We start from the raw sequence: 23581 nt of genomic DNA, 5'->3' as shown, positions 1-23581 counted from the left end.
CAAAGGGTGGATCTAAGTTTATATTTTAGGGGGAGTTGATGTAAGTTTTAGAAGATAACAGGGGGGGAAAAGGGTAAAAATCTTGGTTAATTTTCCACCGCTGTGTCCTTTTCATTTATTTAAGACGTCAGGGTGGGTTTGGGAGTAATAAGTATATTGGTTAAGCACCATAATTCTGTGTAGACAAGAGCTGGTTTTATAAACAAGTATATTTATTGGCAGGATTCAGTAGGATGCACATGGAGTTTTTATGTTGGAATACATGCTAATTGTTTTGGCAGCAGAATTAATTCAGTCTAATTACTTCTTTTAATAATTAGTAATACATTCAAAGCAATCTGTTGTTATGTATAAAGACAAACTGAAGCTCTCCTTCCACAGATGACTCCAAAGCATCATTAAATTGAAGAGCATTTACATTTTTTAGAAACAGCTCTTCCCTTAACTACAAAAATAGGAAGCCTTACCAGTATGACAAGTTGCCATTTTGATGGTACTTTTTTTTCCCTCCTTCACATCATATTAAATAGATTTGCTTAAATAAAACCTTGAGCTTATTTGGTTTTCTTCATGAGGCAACTGCTTTTAAAGAAAATGCCTCATTCCTTTACAAAGACAGAGCTTCCTTGATCCCTGTCTGAGGGGGGAATATAATGACTGACTTAAAGTTCTTGAATGGGTGTAGTGCACATGTTCCTTTGGAGCCAGGGAAAAATCAGTATTGAATTTGTGAATATTGCCAAAGCACATGAATATTCATGAGGTTGCTCAGTTGTTTTGGTTTGGGTTTGTTTATTTGGGGGGAGGTGTGTTTCTTTTTTCCTCTGTGGGAAAGTAATTGATAAAGCAAGATATTCTCCCCTTTCATGAACTTCTGGGTACTAGATGATCTTACATACAGGGGGCTTTTTCCAGCTTTAGTGAATGAAAGGGTGAGGGTTTAAAATGGTGTTTTCTTTGTTCCTTTTCCTCTCTGATGCTTTTAAATTAAATGGAGTGTCATTCAGCACATAGGAGAAAATTCTGCTTATGGGTTGGTGCTTATGGCTTCCATAGCCAGGAGTGCAGCTGGTGGTCATCAGCCGAGGAATCCCCTGAAAGCTGACTTTGCACACAATTCAGGGTGAGATGGTCTCCTCTGAAAGCTGACTTTGCAAACACTTCTTTTCAGGTTGAGATGGTCATTGGAGCTTCAGAGCTCTTCCTTGGAGGTTTGAAGTAAGGCTCTGTGTGGGCTCCACTGGGTGCTGTGGGTGAGATTTTGGGTGAATGCAGCATGGCAGCCGTGGCTTCCTGGCACTTGGAACTTGCAGTGTTTCACTGCTGTTGGAGGAAGGAGTCCTGGTGGTGTGTCTGGTCTCTGTGGTGCTTCTGTGGACCACAGGAGTTCCTGTTGGCCTGTTCTTCAAATGGGGCAGCTCTGCTTTGGTCAGTCCTGTGTCCACAGGTGCAGATTGGTAGGAAGCTGCAACATCACGGCTGTGGAGCTCCCCAGTGAATGCCAATTTGTCTTGCCTTTGTCACTGGGGCCAGGTTTGTAGTCAGTCTTGCTTGTGAGCAGTGAAGGCTTTGTGCATTCCCTGCAGAAACAGCCTCCTGGCCCCACTGGTTTGTTAGAGGGGGAAAAGAGGATGTGTGACCAAGTCCTTCTATCAAATAAATCAAAATTACTTGGTAGTTCTGATGTCTTCCTTTTCCTTTGAACACTTGCAACCTCTTCTAAAGCCTCATTTCAGGAAAATGAAAGTCACAGGTCTTCTTTCATACATCCTGGCCACAAATGAGCTCCTTTTTCAGAGTAACATAGAGCAGCTCAGGGACACAACTTTCCTGGTCAGGTATCGCAGGGTAAAGCCAATGCCTGTCTCTTCTGACATGCTAAGCTCCACCTCTGTCTTTTCTCTTTCTTCAGATTTAAACTCACATTCCTTTGCTTGTTCATTGTAGAGCAAAGTTGTATTTAAGGGGTAGCATTGATCCAAGTGCTCATGCTGTTGAACACATGGAACTTCAAGTTTGTTGAGTATTTATCCAACTGATCAAACAACTGTTTTTTGTGAACTGTGACTCAACAGTGATGAGATTTAAGATTGACATTTTAAATTGCTGTTACTAAGATGAATGAAGATTCATGATTCAGCCAGAGCTTTCTCAAGCTTTCTCAAGAATCTTGCAATTTTGGCTTGCATCTTGTGGCTAATAGGTGATGTGTGGGTCTCACAGTTAGCATTAATCTGTACATTAAAGGAGGAAAGTACAGCATAGGAGCAAGCAAATGCAAGTGCTGTGGCCAGCTGCAATTTGAACAGCCCTTTGAAATTATTTACTAATCTGTCTGTTTCAGAAGCAGGTGATTTACTATTCAAGGATCGTGTCCTCCTCCAGCTGGCAGCCTCTGCCTCTCGCGGTGCGGAGTGCTGAGCTGAATTGATGGCCCAGGCTCCGCAGGGATGGCCGTGCAGGAGCAGGATAGATGATCCCTGAGCCTGCCCCTCTCCTCCAGCCTTGCACCGAGGCAGAAGGAGCCCAGTTGCCACTGAGGGAGGTACAGCCATGCCTGCCATGGCCCTTCCTTGGGGCAGGGCTCAGGAGGAAGCGTGGTGCCAGCTGAGTCAGTGCCGCTTCCTGCAGCACCTGTTCTTATCGGCTGCTGGGAAGAGATTATTAGCTAGGGTTTGCCCTGCTTCACTGGCAACTCTGAATCACTGCTTGGAGGGTAATGTGGCTCTAGATGGTTTTCTGGATTAAGAATCACATTTTAATTGCCTTCTCTGTTAAAGGGGAATTCATGTTTGCTCTGCCAGGATGTGTGATAAGCCTGCATCCCATTACAGTGGTTCAGTTTCATTTTCTAGCGTGTTTCCCTTATTTAAAGCAAATAGAGCTCTTCAGTTCCTGAGAAACAGTGAGTCATGCATTTTGATACTATAAAATGTGACACCTGCAAAACTCTGTTTTCTCACAGCATGGTTGGAAATGTTATCAGGTCTAGGATCAAAGCTGTGCTTCAACAGAGGCCCGATCACATGAGGCTTTATTGGGATTTGCAGAGATGTTTTGTCACCAGTCTGCTATGTAGGTGTTTGAGTACTCCACACTTACCCCCTTTTGTGGCACCCTTGATTAGACCATAGCATGCAAATATAAATGCACAGATGAGATACAAAGCTTCTTTTTTTTTAAAAAAAATAAATAAAATCACCATTTTTTGGAAGTTCAGCTGTAGTACTAATGAATATTGTCATGTTTAAACTGGGGCTAGACTTTGGTCTTGAATTTGAGACAGTAATCCATGTTTCTAATAATTTATGAGCATATTTTGTATCTATTTAAACAGTTATATTATGTAGTTATATATCTGTCTCAAAGGAAAGGTGCAAAGGTTTTCCTAAATTGTTGATGTTGGTTTTGTGTTGTGGTTTTTTGTTTTTTTTTGAGGTTTGCAGATCTCACTCATGCAAACTTTTGAACATTTCTCTTTCAAAATAAAGAATTTACCCTTCTCTAATAGAGAGGTGAGACAAGTAAGGAGACATGTTAGCCATGCTGAAATGTTATAAATCTTAATACCTTCAGAACTGCATTGGAACTACATCCTCAGGAAATTTCCTTTTAATGGAAGTGCTTGGATCATTATTCTTGCATTGTAAATCTGTGTGTTTTCAGCCAGAAGCAAAGCTTGCAGTTCTTTTCTCTGATTCAATAGACCTTTGGCTGACTCCACATCCCAAAGATGCATTTCTTACTGCAGCATATTTTAGGCTTGGCAGGAAACAGGATTGCAGTAGATTCCCTCTGCACCAAACTTGTGCTTTGTCAACAGGGAATCCTGCCCTCATTCAGAGAAGCTCGTGTGCCTTAGTGAGAGGTACATTTCTGACTCCTTGCCTTGTGCTAAACTCTCATCTGTCACAGCCTTTTTGTTCTTCTGTTCACCTAAACTCCTCTTCTTATCAATCACTGAAACTGCAACATCTCATGCTAATGGAAATCCTTGATTATTTTTTTTTTGTCATTATTTTTAAGCAACATAAAAAGAGGATGCTGCTCAATCTGCTTGTCCAGTGAATGCTTTTATATTTGTTGTGCTTGTCTTAGCCAAGCCATCATTCTTCCCTGTCTGTGTTCTCCTACAGCATTCCTGCAGTCATGATTTCAGGTCTCTTGGTGGGAGTTATGGGATCTGCTGGCTGTAAGCAAGTGGGGCATTGAGGTTCCTCTGGGAAATCACAGCTCTGCTTTGTCTGTCAGACCTTGTAGCTGTGCAGGTGTCTGTCTGGGTTATCCACTGCCTGGGGCTTTGGGAATTCCTTCAGTTAAACCCATAAATAAGGAGTGTTGTCATGCCCATACTTGAAAGCCAAACAGCAAAAGAACTGCTTTAGGAATTCTGGTGGGGTGCAAGGACACAGACATGTCTGTGCTGTCCAGACATAAATTTGTCTCTTTTTTAAACAGTATAAATAGAAGATTTAAGGATTTTTGGTAAATTCAGCAGCTGTTACAAGTTGATTTTTAATTTTTAGGTAATTTCTGAGAGTTACAGATCTCAAAACTGACTAGTTTTGTTGGTTGTAGTTTAATAATTGCAAAATGTAATTGATAAATTGAGTAATGTAACTTAGTCACAGTCTAAAGCATCTTAAACTATTATATTAAATTTGCTGGTTTGGAACAAATACCCTACTTGTTACTGACAGTCTGGTAAGTCGTGGCTTTGGTAGTATAGTTCATGTTTGCTGCCTGGGTTGTGGTGGCTTACTATTGTTCTTTGTAAGAATAAGTGAAAATTTAAAACAGAATGTGCAGAAACAAACTCTTGCATGGTGTGTCTTGATGTATCCCCTCATTTCAGACTGACTACCTTGGCAAAGGGCAACTGCAGGAAAAGTGTGAAGCCAGCCTGTGGTCTGAGAAGGTTTTGCCAAAATAGATGGCATTGGGGAGAAAAAAAAATGACCCCTAACTTCTAATTTAATTTAACAGTAAATTTAACATTTAATTTAACAGTAAGAATCAAACAGAAATACTAATTTGTATTTGACCTACCCGTTCTGGAAGGGATTTGTGCAAATTCATCTTCAGAGGCAGGCTCAGCTGATCAGGTGCTGTCTGTAAATCACACAGCAGCAAACAGGTAATTCCTGCTGCCTGCCTCATGTTCCAAGTTAATTGTTTGTAAATACAAACATGAGTACAGCTGAGGAAATGGAGCTGGATAATCCTAATCTTGGAAACATGTCCATGGACTGTTGAATGCCTTGAAAATTTAGGTGTGTGATGTCTGTGAGATTTTGAAATGCTGAACATGTCGCTTGTTTCTGTTTTCAGCACCTCATCCCGTGTTGCTAAAGGAATAGACTACACCAAAATGAGCCTCCATGGTGCGAGTGGTGGACACGAGAGATCGAGGGACAGGCGCAGGTCCAGTGACAGATCTCGTGACTCGTCCCACGAAAGAGCAGAGTCTCAGCTCACTCCGTGCATCAGGAATGTCACTTCACCCACAAGGCAGTATCATTCTGGTGTGTGCAGTTCTCTGTCATTTCAGGATTAAAATTCCCTAAATCTGAGTACTGTTTTGGCAAAGGAATACAATAAAAAGTGTTATTAGTAGAGGGCACAAGGTACAGATTTCTTACGTGTGTCCTGGTCTGGGTATTCCCTTCTTTGATAGGCTGTAGCTCTTTTTTCAGTCTGCAGTGTGTTTTCCTGCATGATGCTCTTTATTTAGTTCAATCACAAGAACAATCTAATTTTTCTAAGGCAATGGACTGAACACTTCCTCTTTACTGTGTAGGGTCTAGGTATTTGGAAATAGAGGAAATAGGGATTTTTTTAAGTGGCAAATCATGGTTTGTTCCTTTGAACTATAGCACCAACTGTGATGCAATAGCTTCTGTATTATGTTGAGTTCCTTTTTCAGTACTAGAGCAGTAAGTTTTCTTTGTAAAGCCTTTTGGGGAAGGTGAGGTGGGTTTGATGTCTAGGTGATGCAAACTTCAGACTCTCATAAATGAGAAGTTATTTTTGAAGGTGTCTTTACCCAGAATAGATTTAACCAAAACAATTTGTACTTAACTTCTGAAATCGATGTGTTTTGTGCCTGGAAAGGCACAAACCGTTCAGAACTCCCGTAAATCTTTAATTTAATTTCCTGTTTTTGCTCCTTGCACCTCGTTGCCACTAAAGATCGGGAGAAGGATCACAGTTCGTCTCGGCCCAGCAGCCCCCGGCCCCAGAAGACATCCCCCAATGGTTCAGTTGTCAGCATGGGCACCAGCAGCAGGAACAGCAGCCAGTCCAGCTCAGATGGCAGCTGCAAGGCTGGTGGGGAAATGGTGTTTGTGTATGAAAATGGCAAAGAGGGAGCTCGGAACGTCAGAACTTCCGAGCGAGTAACGCTCATCGTGGACAACACCAGATTTGTTGTAGATCCTTCCATCTTCACTGCACAACCTAACACCATGTTGGGCAGGTTTGTATCTTTTGTTTTGGGTTTTGGTTTTTTCCCTTAGTCCCCAGCTGTTACAGAGAAGCATGAGTCCTTTGTGGATATTTAACTGTTTAAATAGCTCTTGGACTCATATTGCTGCAGCTGGTCTTGCTCTTGTTTAATATTACCAATTTTCAAATGTCTTTAAGTAAAAATCAAATGCAAGTTCTCTGGTTTTGGCAGGGAAGCCAAGAGATGTCTATTACCTAGAGATGACAGCTGATAAATAAATTACCATTTCATGATGTTCCCATTTCTTTCTGCCTTCCTGGGCATTGCTTCTGTGTTCAGTCTGCCTCGTTCTTCCTCATTTTTAATGCTTCATAAAACAAAAGCTTCATAAAGTTTCATAAAACAAAGTGGCACAGTGAGTGTAGACAGTCTCTTCCAAAACAGCAAGCAGGAAAATCTTGGAGGAATTTATTTTGCTTAGTGGGCCTACCCTGACAATGTTCAAGCTCATCCCATTTATCTTCTGAAATGTCAGATAATCAGTATAACAGCCCTGAGCCGCTCAGCAGAGAGGCTGAATGCTCAAAATGATCAACACTTGAATGCAAGTCCACAATATGAGTGTAATGTTCTCTGTAGAAACTACCATGAGCACCATATTTAACATGTTTGCATGGTGGGAAAAGATTCAATACTTGCCTTGCTGCAGCCAGTTCTGGTTGGTTTTGCCTTGTCCAAATACAGAGGGCACCACTTAAAACCTTGCATCAATAAAAGGAGAGAAAGGTGTGTCTGTGTTGCTTTGGATTTGGCTTTTTCATTAAAATACAGCTATTTCTCAGCACACAAGGATATAATCATATTCAAAATACATGTATAGAAATCTCTTTGCCACTGTACAGGTAATAAATGTGATTAAACAATTTCTGCTCTGTTTAAATCACCGCAGTGTGGGATAAATAGTACCTTGGATTCCCGTTTTGTGAAAAGTTGGGTGAGTCACAGGGAAGGCAAGAAATACTTCTCTGTCTAAACTGTCAAAGGAAATAAATGGAAGTAAGAACCAACAGAATTAAATAATTGATTTAAAGCACTTGGATACTATACAATACATGCGTGCATGTAAATATCCAGACAGACTGGAAGTGTATCAGCTGAGATAAAGCCTAGGAAATAGTTTCCTTTTCCATGCCCAGCCTCAGAGTAAGTGGTGCTGCCTAATGCACTGGGTTTTTTGTGCATGTATGACGCTGAGTTATTCTCCCTTCGGGATTGGTTCAAGGAACAAGCTTATTTTATCTTCTGCTAATTGAAAAGTAGGTTAATAAAGATACGGAAATACTGCTCTAACACGCAGGTTATTTATAAAGCCACTTTCCCTCAATGTCAGTCTGCAGGGCACTAAGCAGGGACAGCTTGGGAGGTAAAAGTAACTATAATAAGAATGTATTATTTGCCTTAAGCCTGTATCCTGTTAGACTACCTTTTTCTAAATATTGTTTCTTGAAGAGTGGTCAGAAAAGACACGTCAGGTGGTGAAGTGAAAATCGTGATTCCAGCTGAACAGAGTGCCCTGCTTTCTCCCTGCAGTTTCCATGCAATTCCTGGCATTCTATTTTTCTTACTTACAAACAAGAAAACCACAGTAAGGGATTCTAACCCAAATTACTTTCATTCTTGAGCAGGATGTTTGGATCAGGCAGAGAACACAACTTTACACGGCCCAATGAAAAAGGAGAGTATGAAGTTGCTGAAGGAATTGGTTCCACTGTGTTTCGTGCTATTCTGGTGAGTTTTCAGGGGCAAATGCTGTTAGGACAAGCACTGTTAAGAAGTGAAACTCTTGGTTTGACCCAGCTTGCATATTCAGATTTTGTGGATGGCATAGATACTGCTCTTTATATTGTTTGATAGAGGGGGGATCCCCCTTTTCCTAGACATGAACACGTGAAGCTGGGGAGAGAGAAAGTACACATGAAAGAAATCAAAAATTACTGCTGCCAGCAATCAGTTCACCTTCTCCTGTGCATTTAGTTCACCAAACTCAGGTATATTCTGTCCTTCTAGAGCTGAAATCAGGTGAAACAGAATACTGAGAGTGAACTTCCCACAGCTAAGAGGAGTAAAGCCAACTTCAGTCTGAGATGGAAATGGCCCCTTATTTAATATCCATACAAGAAAGTAGAGCTGCTGGACTGCTTTGTCAGCAGCCTTGGAATGGGAAGAGCTCAGTGAAGTCCAGATAAAAGACAGCAAAATCATTAGTATGAATAGTTGTCACTTAAATAACAATTTTAACCAGAACCAGCTGCTCTGAATGCAGCTCTGAAAACTGATAAAGCTGAGGACAGGAAGATTCACAAAGTTTAACATTTGTCTTACATTTTGGGGACTTTCTTTGTGGAGAGGGTGTGATGAATGAAATGATGAAGTGTTTCTGTTGGTGGGTGTTGTGCATTGTGTTATTTCTCGGTGCATTCTGCAGGATTACTACAAGACTGGGGTGATACGCTGTCCTGATGGGATATCTATTCCTGAGCTGAGAGAAGCGTGTGACTATCTCTGTATCTCCTTTGAGTATAGTACCATAAAATGCAGAGATCTGAGTAAGTACAGAGCTTATTGAAATAATTTGAATTATACAAATCGACTTCAGTGTGTGTGTGTTAATTCCAAGTCATGTCCTTTATTGAGATAAAGAAGATGGCTGGCACTACATGAATAAAATCCATCCCTTTTTATCTCTTATGTAATAAAGCCCTAAAACCAATGGCTTTATGTTCTTTGCAAAATAATGTCTGATATTTCAGCATCTGATTGTGTGCTGCGGCCACCCTGTGGAACACTTAGCTGTGTGATTGCATTTGCAGTACAGATACAGCAGCATTCAGTGGTAGCTGATTTTGTAGAGGACAGGGAGGATAATTTTTTCAGCTCCTCACTTAGGAGAATGAAGCTGTGTCCCTGGTGGCAGCAGCACAGCTTTGCTGGTGGAGTGGGCAGCTCCAGGCTTCCCAGCACGTGCTGTTCTCTCCTGCTCCTTCACCCCTGAGCACAGCCCAAGCCTTGGCCTGTGCCTCTGGTGCTGTGCTCTCCCTGTGTGTGCAGTGGGATTATTCCCATGGCATTCCTGCTGGGAACGCTGTGCAGGACACCTGGGCCTTCCCCAGCAGGGCCACAGCCCGAGCTCCCTGTCCTTACAGGGATTTAGCAGCTCCTGCCATGAGGGCTTTGAGAAGCTTTGGTTTTAAGCTGCTGCTTATGAAACGTGGGTTGTGTGCTCTGCTCTCCCAGAAACTGGCTCAAATGGTGTTTCTTTTAGGAAAAGCAAGAGCAGCCTTGCACAGTTACTGAGTGTTTAGTGGTAGTAAAGTGCAGAGGAGCTCTCAAAGTCACTCCCCTGTCTGCCCAACACTATGTTCACATCTGCAGGACAGGCTGGTGGATACTCAAATGAGGTCTGAACTTACATAAGCTCATAGACTAAGTGTCTTTACACCTGTCTGCATTAATACTTCAAGATAAACACATCTACTCTTTCTTATTGCTGCTTTCTTCTCTTTACCAAGCTCTCAAATGTGCTCTCAAATGCTTAAAATTTTCTTCTAGGTGCTCTGATGCATGAATTGTCAAATGATGGTGCTCGCAAGCAATTTGAGTTTTACCTGGAAGAAATGATTCTGCCATTAATGGTAGCCAGTGCCCAAAGTGGGGAGAGGGAGTGCCACATCGTTGTGCTGACAGATGATGATGTTGTTGACTGGGATGAAGAGTATCCCCCCCAGATGGGAGAGGAGTATTCACAAAGTGAGTTTATCCTCATTGTTCCCACCAAGCCACGCCGTGGTAGAGGTGGCAGTGCATGTGCTGATTTAAAGTTGTTGTACTGAAATACAACAGAAAAAAATGTTGTACAGAAACCTCTCACTTTGGGTAGCTCTGCTTAGTATTTTGTTTCACAGAAGCAAATGCTGCTTGTTATGTTCAAATGTAATTAGAAAGAGAAGCTAATTTTTATTATTAAGGTATTGTCAGCCAGTGAGGGGGAAGAAAATACTTCCTCAGAAAGAGCTTGAGGACAGAAATGGGTAGGAGTCATGTTTACTGTGGGAGAACAACTAGAGGGTTTTTTTGAGGAAAAAAAAACAAGTGTTACTATTTTTGGAGTATTACAGTTGTGTGGATGATGAGTTCAAGCACCTGTAAATGGACTGCACAAGATGTGCACCGAACTCATTCCCCTGTATCTTCAGCTGTTTTTCTCTGCAGTTCTCCAGTTTCTCCCTCTCTTCTGAAATAGAATTACTGGACTAAAGCAAAACAGTGGAAAAGATAAACTTTCTTTAGGCTAATAGGTTAATATTTGAATACAGAGGGTTTTTTCTCATTAAAATGTATTTTTAGTTATTTACAGCACAAAGTTGTACAGATTCTTCAAATACATTGAAAACAGAGACGTGGCCAAATCAGTTCTGAAGGAAAGGGGGCTCAAGAAGATCCGACTGGGCATCGAAGGTAAGGGAAGCATGGCTTGTACTCTCCCTCCTTGGCCTTCAGGGTCTGCTGCACTTCTCTGCTTTATGGTTTTCTCTGTAGCTGGAGAGCCAAGGGGTTGGTGTTGTCTTTCCTGCTGAGGCTGGGTGACATTCCCGAGGGGAAATGGTACCCAGCAAGCAACAGGCCCAGCTAGAAAACCTGATTATGGGCTCCAGGCTGGTGTCCAAGCTGTGTTTGGCTGATGGGCTCTCTGCAGACAGGTGCTTTTTTTCTGCTGCCTTCATGACTTGCATCTCATGCCCTTTACCCTTTAGTTTGCACACAAAATCTTCCCTGGGCTTTGTTTGAAGTAACAACGCGTTTGTACAGATTTGGATATTGTGTTCTTGGGCCGGTGTCCTTTCCAGGGTGTGAAATGAAAAATGTCCTGTTAAGTGGCAGGCAAACATTGTCTTTCAGGAAGTACAAAACTATCCAGTGGATGAGTGAAGTGCAAAGAAATACTGATCTAGTTAAACATCATGTAAGTTAGGAGGCTGCTCTGTAAAATCTCACTGAGTAATCCGATTTTTATCATGAATGTAAGAACCGGGTTTCTTTGCATTACATTTTTCTTTTGATTGTTGACCCAGATATTTTAGAATCCAGCCTTTATAATTAGCAGGATTTCTATCATTCACTCACCAAGTTGTCATAGTTACGTTTGTAATTTGCCAAGAAAAAGCAAATGCTTTTAACTCTGAAATAACTAATTTCAGCTGAACAAGGTGGGAGTCTTTTAGCTAAACAAGAACTAGCCCTGCCTTTAATGCTGGCTAATAGCAGATTATTTCTGCTGGCGTTTCTTGGTCTGACAGGGAACAGCTGTGGCAGCGAGCTGTGCTGCTGGTGCCCTGGAGGAATGTGTAAAATGGACATTATTGTTGGGCACAGGGGAGAGGTGACTTCAACACAGCGGAACCACCTGCGCTGGCAGTGCCAGGGGGGCTGTGCTGTGTCCTGCAGGGCTTTCTGGGGCTGGGCTTTCTGGGGCTGGGCTTTCTGGGGCTGGGCTTTCTGGGGCTGGGCTCTGCAGGGCTGGGCTTTCTGGGGCTGGGCTCTGCAGGGCTGGGCTTTCTGGGGCTGGGATCTGCAGGGCTGGGCTCTGCAGGGCTGGGCTTTCTAGGGCTGGGATCTGCAGGGCTGGGCTTTCTAGGGCTGCGATCTGCAGGGCTGGGCTTTCTAGGACTGGGCTCTGTATAGTCAGGGCTGATGGGCTGTGCTCTGTAGGGCTGTGTGTGTCCTGTGGGGCTGTGTATGCCCTGTGGGGCTGTGTGTGCTCTATAGGGCAGGGCTGATGGGGCTGTGCTCTGTAGGGCAGGGCTGATGGGCTGTGCTCTGTAGGGCTGTGTGTGATCTGTAGGGCTGTGTGTGCTCTCTGCAGTCAGGGCTGATGGGCTGTGCTCTGCAGTCAGGGCTGATGGGGCTGTGCTCTGTAGGGCTGTGTGTGTCCTGTGGGGCTGTGTGTGCTCTCTGCAGTCAGGGCTGATGGGCTGTGCTCTGTAGGGCAGGGCTGATGGGGCTGTGCTCTATAGGGCAGGGCTGATGGGCTGTGCTCTTTAGGGCAGGGCTGATGGGGCTGTGCTCTGCAGTCAGGGCTGATGGGCTGTGCTCTGTGCTCTGTGCTGACGGGGCTGTGCTCCTGCCCTGGCCAGGTTACCCCACGTACAAGGAGAAGGTGAAGAAGCGGCCGGGCGGGAGGCCGGAGGTGATCTATAACTACGTGCAGCGGCCTTTCATCCGCATGTCCTGGGAGAAGGAGGAGGGCAAGAGCCGGCACGTCGACTTCCAGTGCGTCAAGAGCAAATCCATCACCAACCTGGCGGCGGCGGCCGCCGACATCCCGCAGGACCAGCTGGTGGTGCTGCACCCCACGCCGCAGGTGGACGAGCTGGACATCCTGCCCATGCAGGCCGGGCCCGGCAGCAGCGAGCTGGAGGCCGAGGGCCAGAACCCCCCGCTCTGAGCGCGCTGCCCCGCACAAGCATGCTCCCCGCAGAGCCCTCCCCGCCGTGCCGCAATGCCCCGCGGCTCTCCCCGCTCCGGGATGCGGCGGGGCCCCGCGGATGCTCGGGGAGCAGCGCTCCGGCGCTGGGCTCGCTCTCTGTGTCTGCCCGTGGGTTTGTGACCTTGGGGACTCGAGAGCCGGCCTGGCCCCGCCGCCGGGGCTCGGCCAGCGCGGTGGGAATTGATAGTAGCACTTTACAAATGGTTGAGAAATGGAATTTGAAGCCATTTTTTATAAATGTATTGCACAATACTAACAAAAGTGCTTCTATCAAAGGTATTAACTGTACATAGTTTTGCTCTGAATAGATTGACCCTTTTAAAGTTATTGTATATGGTTGAGCACAAAACTACTTGCTCTTGGGTTTTTGGATTGAGGACGTGATTCAATGACCCGTGCAACATCTTGTCCGAGTTCTTCAGTGAATTTTTTCACTCGTTTGCAGCGTGAGCCATGTTCAAAAATTGTGAACAACGGACAGGGGCTTTATCTTAAATTTTGCCTTACCTTAAGCTGTTCACAAATATTTATTTAATACATTTTTCATAAGTGTCATGAGATAGGAAAATGCAAATGGTTCATTCTTCATTTATTAATGATTGTAAACAGGTTTTTCATGCAAATAAAGTTTCCATTATTTTAATGGCCTTGAATTATCTGTGAATTATGAATTTGGCAAGTAGCTGCTTTTCTTTCCTCAGGGGAAGGATGGTTAATATTAAGTGAAAAACAAGTATTTCGTAAAGATAATCGGCCTCCTTCAACGCACCTGCCTGTTGTGCTTTTCTCAGGCTAAATCTGGATCCAGGAGTAAGTAACAAAAGCTCCTCTGGGAATTTACTGTCATGACAAAGCGGTGGAGGTGTAGGTAAGGCACTGGCTCTCCTCCCTTTTCCCCCGAGGCTAAAGAAAAGATAAATACCAAGCGCTTCTGGCATGCACCTTCAGCAGGGTTTTATCAAATTTATTTATCAAAGTAAATGCTCCATCTTAGAACAAGGGAAACATTTATTTTAAAAATATTTAACTGTCTAATACATTACACTTTAACAATATTTATAGTAAAGGATTCTTACAAGAAAGAATAAACAGCTTTATGGTACAATTAGTATAAGAAATATCCACATGGGGACTGTTTTGCAGTGTAAAAACACACCATACATCTGAAATGGTCATTTGCATATAAAAGCTACCACTGATGCCAGTGAGTTGCACAGTGATTTAAAAAAAATTTCAAACAACAGAATCCAAAATATACAAGTATTGCAAGCTATACACAGCTAACCAAATCAACACAGAACACTGTAGCAGGTTATTCCACTTTGTCTGAAGTTACACATGGTAGGATGAGTCGCATTCTGACACAGCTTTTATGAAGTTCCCACATAAAAGCCTCTCAGTCCCGCGAGTTTCACAGACTGCAGAGCTCCACCATTAATGCACTTGGCTGTTGGGGTGCTGGGTCATTTACAAGGGCCAGGGCAGGTCGCTGAAGTCCACGGGGCCGCCGAGCCCCGCGTCGGCCTCCAGCAGGCTCATGATGACGGCCATGGCCGCCTCGTCGTTGCTGGGGCTGCTGGAGCCCTGCTCCGTGTCAATCATGTCGATGCCGATGTGGGAGTTGTCCCCTGCAGGAACACAGCCAGCGCTCAGTGGGGCTGGCCCTGAGCTGCCCCTGGGGACAGGGGGGACAGGAGGGACAGGGCTCACTGCTGCCAGCCCCAGGCTGCACTGCTGGGCTCCCTCCCACTGCCCCGCGAGGGCACCGAGCCTTGCACGCCCCACCCCGAGGAAACCAAGCTATTAACAGAGTAAATAAACCCTGCAGAATAAACCCTACAGAACAGAGGCCAGGTGCCTCTCTGGGCACACACAGCTTGCTGTGGGCTTTGTGCTCAGAGCCAGCATCCCGCTGCAGTGTCCCTGTGCTGAGCTGGGAGGGAGGCTGCTCACCTGGGACTCCACTTACCCAGGATAGAGGAGTTGTCGGAATACGGGTACCCAGAATTATCCTGGATTTGCCCGGACAGCAGCCCAGCTGAAGAAATGTCTGGAGTGCCACCATTCAAGATCTTGAAAGACAAAACAGAAGTTCTAAACCAGCATGAAATGGTGTGTTAATAAGTCTTAAATTGTCCAATACCAGAATTTTTAATAAAGGGTAGATGGACTTCCCAAAATACCCATGTGGTTAAGAATTGTTTATAATAATTTCTAACAATCTCCTACACAAGGAGAATTATCAAGGGGGTGCTGAAAACACCCAACCCTCCACCTGTGCTTTTATGCCCTGCCAGCAACCACTATTCTGTCCACATGTTGAAAGAATAACTAGAATTACTAGAATTGTAATGCTAGTAATTGGAAATCTGTTCCAACTCGGGAGTTTTATTTCAAGAACAAAGAGAGCTGGGAATAGACAGAGATTTTTATATTTAAGAAATAGTTACTGTCTGTTCCAGTACAATTCATCATTTCTGAGAAAAAAAGGTTTAAGTAAGCCTGAAGCAGTGCACAAGGATCAGGGTAAGTGTTCTTGCTTTGGATAAAACTTCCATAAGCATTTAGAGATTGCTGGAAGCAGCCAGGACAAGTGGCTCAGTGCTGGTAATGGCACCTGAGTGCTACTCAGGCAATCTCAGAGCAAGGCAGGAGCTCGGTGTTGACTTCACAAGCACCTCTCAGTGCTCCAGCAGCTCAGAACTGGCCCAGTTTGGGCTCCAGCAGCACGGAACTGACCCAGTCTGTGCTCCAGCAGCACAGAACCAGCCCTGTCTGTGCTCCAGCAGCACCAGTGGCACTCAGTCGGGCACAGCCGGCGTGCAGCAGCAGCACTTCCAGCGTTCACCAGCACGGGGTGTCAGAGAGGTTTTGGAGGTGGAGGGAGAGGAGGAGAGCAGATCCTTGCAGCTCTGCTGAGAAAATATAACCTGAGGGGCAGGGGAGTGTCCAGGACCTGCTGCTGCTGGTGAGCACCGCAGCGCTTGGGCTCTGCTTTGCTGCCAGGAGCTGTTCCCTGGGCACAACCCCACGTTCCCTGAGCATCCCCAGACTGGGGAAGCTTTTACCTTCTTCCCTCCTGGAGAGGATGTGTCGGGCGGGGGGGTGCTGGTGATGTTCAGGGGACTGGAGCCACAGCTGGAAGGTGATGAGCCTCTTATCCTAAAACACACAGAAAACAGGGCATGGGTGTACAAGGGACTCAGAGACCTGGGGTTTTAGATGCTGACTTCGGTATCAGGTGCCAAAAGCATGAGCTTCACTTTTGTAATCTCCCTTTTTCAGTGTTCCTCACAGCCAGACCAACAATCCTGTGTAAATCCAGCCTGCTTGGTCTGCAGCCTTTACTTCCTCCATGGTTTTTATTCCTGGGCAGCCTTCACAGAAGAGACAGAAGGAAAAGGTCCTGGCAGCTAAGGAAAGGCTCCTTTTTGAGTATTTCTCTTCTATTTCCACCAGCTACGAGTTCCAGCTGCCTCAGTCACAGTAACCCAGACTCCCCCAGTGAGCTCCTGTTACAGAGGTCCACTGGACACTGGAGTGTTTGTAACTCATTGTTCATCTCCATTTTCCATAGCTTGATCAAACATCGTTAATAATGAATAATGTATTGACAACAAATCTCCAGCCTAGAGGGAGGAGGGGTAGTTACAGAGAAAAGCAATGGAAATGGGAATCTTCTCCTTGGCAGAGTTCCCCTGGGAAAGCTGAACAGAAGGCAGCTTTGGAAAATAGTAACAGCTGCTGAAAAAGGACTGGAACTAACCCAGGGTCCGAACTGAAATGCAAACACGGGTGGAAACTGCACTACTACGCTCACTTGGGCTAATTAATTAAATGTTTCACAGCTACTGAAAGGGATGGTTAAGCTTCAAAGTATTGGCTCAGCCATGTTTTCCTTCTTTTCCTCTCTCCCCTTTTTCCTACTCCTCAGAAAGGATTGAAGCCTTAGGGACAGGTCTGCTGCTGCCTTCAGTGAGGGTGGAGGGAATCTCCTGCCTGCAGCAGGAACAAACCTGTGGGAAACAGACTGGATGAGCTCTGCACTGCAGCTCAGTCCAGTTAAATCGCTACCACTGCACAGCTGCTGGCTGAGACCCCTCTTGTAGGGAAGGAAACAGTTCCCAAGAGGAGATCCGTGAGCAACAGGGATTTTTAGCCACCAGAAATGAAGTGGTACCCACTGAAAGCAGCTGCTCACACAGGTGAGAACTCCAGAGGCAGCTGTGGATCCCCAGAGTCCCTCAGTGACCCCGTCCCTGGCCCAGCCCCACATCCTGACTGCCATGGGAAGGCCCCAGCGTTGTGTCCTTGCTCCAAGAGCTGCAGGGGAGCTGCACAAGCTCATCATGCACATCTAACAACTCCACAGAGTGAATGGATTGCACAGAAACAAACACTGCTGCTCTGGCACACAGTCAGCAGCTTTGGCATTTGGAGGCTGTGCCACTCACAGCCTCAAGTCACTGGGAAAAGAACAGCCTGGAATGGATTTGTTTCTAGGTAGCTGCTCTTTTTAACTCATGTTTCTGGTGAACAGGCCATCATCATCATCACCACTGAAAAAAAAATGCCAGCATCAGTCTTTTGCAACAGCAAGGATGTAACCTGATGCCTTCCCTGTGGGGGCTGACTGCTCAGGGATGCTGAGCAGGAACCTGCAGCTGTCTGAGAAATACAGTTGGATCACTCCTTATTCAGCTTGAATAAATTGTTCTTTCAGAGGAAATTAAAGAAGTCTAACTCCTCTTAAAGAGCAGTGAAAAAACAACTTCCACACCATTTTCACTCACCTGTGAATCTCCATGATTTCTTCAGCAATCATTCTGCCTATTTTACCTGCCCCAGCTCTTGTTCCACCTGGAATTCCAGGAACAGTGGGATGGGTCCTTTTGGGGCCACCTGAAATGAGCAGGAATTTTAAGGTCAGAGAAAAGCTTCCAAACCATCTCCAAAGGGAAATTGTATTTAGGCTTTGAGCAGCTGCAGGACCTTCTGAACTGGATTTATTGGCAGTTCCACCAACTGGTGAGTGCCTTCAAATGGATGGAATTGCACCGAGCTGTGCTGGGTCTCAAATGTCCCTCTGTGCCAGCAGGGGCAGAACAGACCCCAACTCTTTTAGAATCTGGCTGTTCTCTCTCAGAATTCAGCACCTGGTGCTCCCTCCTGTCCAGAGCTGCTACAGAATGGCCTTGTCAGACCTGCCCTGTGCCCAAACAGGCTCTTCTCCACACACAACAGCATCTGTTCTCTGCTTGTTGTGAACAACTTGCCAGAGAATATTCCATTCAAGATGGGATGACTGCAAAGAAAGCCCCTGGCAGGTAACTGCAGGAATCTGAAAGTGGGAGGAAAAGTGAGGTCTGACCAAGTTGGGAGCTGGTGCTGTGATTTCACACTTGCACAGCACTTGGGAGGTTGTCAGGAAGGAGCCTGATACACTCCAAGCAGAGAAGAGCCCACATTGAGAGGGCAGGAAAGGCCTCAGCATGGATAATTGTAACTGGATAATCCTGCCTCTGAAAATGCATTTTTAACACCAGCAGCCCTCAGCAGGTGCGGCTCAGAGCTAAACCTGATTTTCCTGAGGCTATTGGGCAGTGCAGAAGGGCAGCCCAGGTGTGCAGGCAGGAGGAGCTGCCCCCTGGCAGGGATTCCCTGAGCACAGGAGTTACCTTCTCCAGCCTGGAGCACGCTGTCCATGCTGTGGGGGGACGCTGCCAGCTGGGGAAAGGCGGCGTCCCCGCTGTCCAGGACCGCCGTGCTGCGGAGGGCGAGGGTTAGAAAAGTCAGTCAGAGAAAACCCTACAGGTGGAAAACCCTAATAAAGTGATTAAAACCCAAGTCATGCAGCCAGAGCTTCGGCATGGGGTGCTTCAGGGTGTCAGCAGTGTGTGAGTCAGTGTCACCCCTGTGGCTGACACCAGGGCTGGATGAACAACAGGAATCAAGCGCCCTGTTCCACCCCAACGTGTGCAGAGCAGGACCCCAGCAGCTCCTCTCAGCACACAGCTCCTCTACAGCAATTATTCTGCTGAGAAGTCACCTCAAGAGGAGGGAAAAGGGGAGGGGAAATACCTGCCAAAGCAAAGGAATGCACATCCCTTAAGTCCCTACAGAGACCGAATCCCAGCTTTCCCCCCAAGCAAGAAAATATTTCTATTTTCTGCAAGCTTTAACAATTTAACAGAAATCAAATTCCTGCAATTGTTAAACCAAACCCCCTCTCCCCAGGGTGCTATCTGGAGAAGACACCCACTGAGATACAGAAGGTGTGCACATATTTTGGGTCAAATCTCCCAGGAGAAAAGGGCCAAGCCGTGGGCACCCCCAGGCTGAGGGAAGAGCACTTACGAAACCACCGTGTTTGTGGAGACAATGTATTCTACTTCTTTGGTCCAAGGGTTCATGAAACTGAACCAGCGACTCCTCAACGTAATAAAAGAGCCATCTTTTATTTTAAACTTGTAGCAGTTAGTTGTGATTTTTTCTCTTGTCTGCAAAACTGAAGAGAGGCAGGAAGCAAGTCTTTTGTGTCAAGCAGGCACCACAACACCAACACTGCCCTTGTCAGGGAAAAGCCAGTTTATTTCTCCCCACATCCCTCAAGAAAAATGCTATTCCTCCCTCATCCCACCCATCCTGAAGCTCAAATATCCCCTACAAATCCATGCAAATCTAAAATAATCACAGTGCTTGGCACATCCAGCACAATGCTCTCGACTAAAGCATTTGCAAACAGCAATACCCAAATCTTTTCCAGTCTGTTTGGTTCCCTTAATGCACAACAACTGCTCCCAATACTTTGAACAAAATTTCTCTGCTGAATTATTAATGACTGTACCTTGTCTGTGACATTCTGCAAGATGTGCTATATCATCTTGATGAAAATACTCGTAACACGAAGTACCTAGAAGCTCCTGGGGTAAGTATGCCAGGATGGCTGTTGCCCTGGGGAAAGGGAGGGAGAGGAAGAAAATAAAGAGAAAGAAAAAAATAAAAGAATCTTTTCAAGCTGAGGTATTAGTCAGAGATTCCTAAAGCTCACACTGAGGCTGGGTAAGGCTCAAATAATGCAAAAGGGAATTTTCAGCTTAGAAGGTAAAAAAAAAAAATAAATTCCTTGAGAACACTACTTTAAATTCTCAGGTAATTAAAAAGGTACCTAACAGCCAGAGCTCTCAGGCATTACATCTGACCTAGCAGAGGGGATGTAAGACTTTCTGAACAGCTTTGCAGATTTGCTGTCATTTTGGAATTTAAGCCTGAAAAAAGGGGCCTTGTAGCAGCCACAAGATAACACGAAGCTTTCTGCATGGAGTGCCACTGCAAAACTGACATCAAAGGTTTGGAGAACTCAAGAGTGGGACAGAACAGCACCACACCAAACTCAACTTGGATTTTGTATATTGCTTAGAAGAAGAAAATTCCAGAGGGAGAAGTGACAGTTCCTTGAAGAAACTGAAGTAAGTGTCACAATTCCAAAGTATTCAGTGCAAGTTAAACACCATGGGCAATAAGGAACAGACATAGACCAACACCCCTTCTGGAATCTCAAAAAAGCCCAAATTAAGTATTATAAAATATAGAAATTAGTACATATTAGCAATTATGAATAAGAAGAGAAGGAGAAAAGCTGCAGCACAAAAACCTGGGGCATTTTTGTACGTTCCCAAACACAGCAGGAGAATTCAGCAGCAGCTGAGGACACCCCAAGCCCTCCTTGACAGGGAGATCTGACACCCTTGGAGAAGGAAACAAGAATTCCAGCTGAGTTTTGTCTGGTGAGCCTTATCCCAGGACACCTAAAACTGAACAAAGCAATCTCCCAGAGAACCACCAAGCAGCAAAACCAAACCTGTCCTGAAAATGGAAGGGCTGGGAACCAAGTCAAGCTTCTCTGAGTGTTTTCCCCAAGAACTTCAGCAGCCAAGGCTTTTGGCAGCACTGCTGTGGTGGGACACACAGGCAGCAGCAGGGAATTTGTCCACCCTTTTCCTCCCACTGCAGGATGAACAGGTGCTGTGGAAAGGAGAACCTGCACCAAATTGCAGACATCAATAGGCTGGGTGCATTCAATATCTGACCATGTTCTATTATGCAAGGGAGGAAATTGTTTGGGTCCTGCTGGAATTTCATCCTCTATTTCCTTTTTTTCCTCAGCTCGCTTCTCCTACTTAACAAAGCAGCTCTGAATCCCTGAATGGCATCTGCATAGATAATAAACTTAATTTCACTCTCAAATTCACCATGCAGACCAATTAGAAGCCCTGAATAAGTAAGAGGGGAGATGATTCTCTTTAAAACTCTGCTGCCATTCCAGCAGTGAATTGTTAAGCAGTTCCCTGGCTGTGGCTGCCTAATCCACAGCTGGGATTCTCCAGGAATCATGCAATCCATGAGGACATAAAGGGGCACAGGGAATTTAGGAAGTGTTTCTTTCCTGAGTTCCTTGGACAAATGATAAATGAACACAGCAAGCCTATAGGAACAAAACAACCTGACTTGGAAATAAATGGTTTTCAGCTTTTACAGGTGCCTAAATATTCTCCAGGAGAAGCAAGGATCATTGGATGTCAACTTCAGGCCTACAGATGAGGCTTTCTTCTAAAGAAATTCCCTTTCAAAGAGCCCTTTGAAGTATCACAGACATCCCAAGGACTGTAAACAACAGCTGGAAAGCGATTCAATAAAAGCATAAGTGTTTAAATCCAATGGGTCAACATTTCCTGAGTCTCATTATTTTAGAAATGCCTCAGAACTACACATCAGGGGAATATTCCTGATCTTCTGAAAATAAAACTTGTCTATAAACAAGACAGAATGGCATTTTGTGAGCAACAGAAAGCTACGAGTGCTCCCCCAGCTCCCAGAGTGAGCACCAGCTCTGAGCTTTCCATCAAATTAAAACCAAAACCACCCAACCTAGCCAAAACCTACAAATCCAACCACCCCAAAACAGCATAAAAAAAAAATAAATACATATTCTCCATACTGCACTTCCTCCCATGACTATCCTCTAAAGGGGACTAAAGCCCAGCTGAGTCTCCCCTGAAAGCAATTCCAGCAGGTTCTGTCAGAGTTTGGGGCTTTTCTGTGTCTGAAGCAGCTGAGCCAAAGGCAGAGGGAAAGTGGAACAGCCTCAATCCCTGGTGCCAAGGAAGGGAAGCACACAGCCCCTCCCAGAGGAACCTCTCCATCAACACCCTGCAGCCTCCTCCTCCTCCTCCTCCTCTGCCCTCCACCACCCAGCAGTTTTCGAGGAAGATTCAGGCCACCTGTGCCTGCCACTGAAGAAAATCCAAGCCTTTTCTTTTGGGAAAGGCAAGAAGGAGCCTTTTAGATAAGAGATGTGTGTTTGAAAGCAGATAGCACAGGGGCACAAGGTTTCCAGGAGATAACCCTTGTGCAAAGCTCTCCTTGCAGGCACACGGGGTCACGGGGAGGAGCACTGAGGCAGCAGAACGTGTCCTAGTGAACAGTTACATAAGGGTACGTGCCAGCAAAGCCTAACCCAGCTCTGCAGCCTCTTAACTCAACCTCTGCATCTGCAGGAGGCTGCAGGCAACACAGCAAGCAATCAGGGTCCAGTTTCCAAACATTTTCTTCTGAAGATTACCCACATACACAATCCCCCCCTCTCCCAGGAGCTGGCAGAAACGATCCTGCCGTTTTTCTGCCACGTTCTTGGGAAGTTTGGGGGATTTTTTTTTTTAAAATTTCATCAGTCACACTGAATAAATGTGTAGTAACAGCTTTGAGCTGCACCTCAAAAGCCAGCCCAGCTTGCAGTAAAAAAGCTAAAAAGGGCAGCAATTTTATTTTTATTTTCACTGCTGCAAGGGAAGCTGTCCATGAGGCAGTGCCCCAGGGTGGAAGTTGTTAGGGGTGTTATAAATAACTGCAGTTATCGGCTTTTGCTAGCACATACTGACTTTGGCAAATTATTTTGCTATAGTACAATTTGTAATCACTTCTAACTGCTTTTGATAAAATGTAATTTGGGGCAAATTCCCTGGCCCTGTGTAGTTTATGTATTTTGGTGTGATAAATATGTTATAGTTTAGGCTCTGGCACAATACTGAAATAAAGACTGTGTGCTGTGTATTAACTGTTGCAGAAATAATTAATGCTTTTATAACCAACTGACACTGGTAAGAATAACTCATCTAGTTCTGTGAAATAGATAATGGTGATTTAATGTAATTATAGAATACCCTATCTGAATAAGAAAACCTTGAAAATAACCAGGACACCAAGAAAAAATGTACTACTGACTCTCTGGTTCTCAGGAAGTGTCAAACAAACAGAAGAGAGCCTTGAGAAGAAATAAAATATATTGATTACTTTATGATTTATTTTTATACTGTTTTTTTTTAAGAAGTTCTGAAAATGTGTAGAATTTTTTTTATTTATTTTTTCTAATTTTTTGATTATTTTTTTAATTGTTTAATTTTTAAAATTTGTTTTGTTTTCATTTTTAAATTTCCTTTATTTAATTTTTTTTAATTTTTAAATTTTTTTTTAATTTTTTAAAAATTATTTAAATTATTTCTAATTTTTTAAATTTTTTATTTTAATTTATT

General features: G+C 44.6%; 2 protein-coding genes across 65 annotated transcripts in view; one reads left to right on the top strand and one right to left on the bottom strand.

The window, feature by feature from the left end:
* The window catches only part of BTBD10 (BTB domain containing 10), a 32691-nt gene extending 19056 nt beyond the window's left edge, over positions 1-13635 (top strand). For all 33 annotated transcript variants that reach the window (XM_086893729.1, XM_086893744.1, XM_086893733.1 and 30 more), the window contains 7 exons: positions 5332-5525; positions 6193-6478; positions 8134-8236; positions 8934-9054; positions 10058-10255; positions 10853-10963; positions 12640-13635. In XM_086893729.1, the coding sequence (XP_086749855.1) occupies positions 5332-5525; positions 6193-6478; positions 8134-8236; positions 8934-9054; positions 10058-10255; positions 10853-10963; positions 12640-12950 (1324 nt within the window). In that variant the 3' untranslated portion in view covers positions 12951-13635. The remainder of the gene's footprint in view (positions 1-5331; positions 5526-6192; positions 6479-8133; positions 8237-8933; positions 9055-10057; positions 10256-10852; positions 10964-12639) is intronic.
* Positions 13636-13924: 289 nt separating this feature from the next.
* BMAL1 (basic helix-loop-helix ARNT like 1) overlaps positions 13925-23581 on the bottom strand; it is a 47227-nt gene continuing 37570 nt past the window's right edge. For all 32 annotated transcript variants that reach the window (XM_086893701.1, XM_086893718.1, XM_086893707.1 and 29 more), the window contains 7 exons: positions 19840-19946; positions 19350-19500; positions 18671-18759; positions 17786-17894; positions 16061-16154; positions 14962-15064; positions 13925-14620 (listed from right to left, as the gene is read on the bottom strand). In XM_086893701.1, coding sequence (XP_086749827.1) covers positions 14460-14620; positions 14962-15064; positions 16061-16154; positions 17786-17894; positions 18671-18759; positions 19350-19500; positions 19840-19946 — 814 coding nt within the window. In that variant the 3' untranslated portion in view covers positions 13925-14459. The remainder of the gene's footprint in view (positions 14621-14961; positions 15065-16060; positions 16155-17785; positions 17895-18670; positions 18760-19349; positions 19501-19839; positions 19947-23581) is intronic.

The sequence above is a fragment of the Cyanistes caeruleus genome, chromosome 6 (assembly GCF_971803275.1).
Source record: "Cyanistes caeruleus chromosome 6, bCyaCae1.hap1.1, whole genome shotgun sequence".
NCBI classification, from domain to species: domain Eukaryota; kingdom Metazoa; phylum Chordata; class Aves; order Passeriformes; family Paridae; genus Cyanistes; species Cyanistes caeruleus.
Note: the sequence above shows the minus strand (reverse complement) of the source record. Positions and strands in the feature narration are given on the sequence as shown.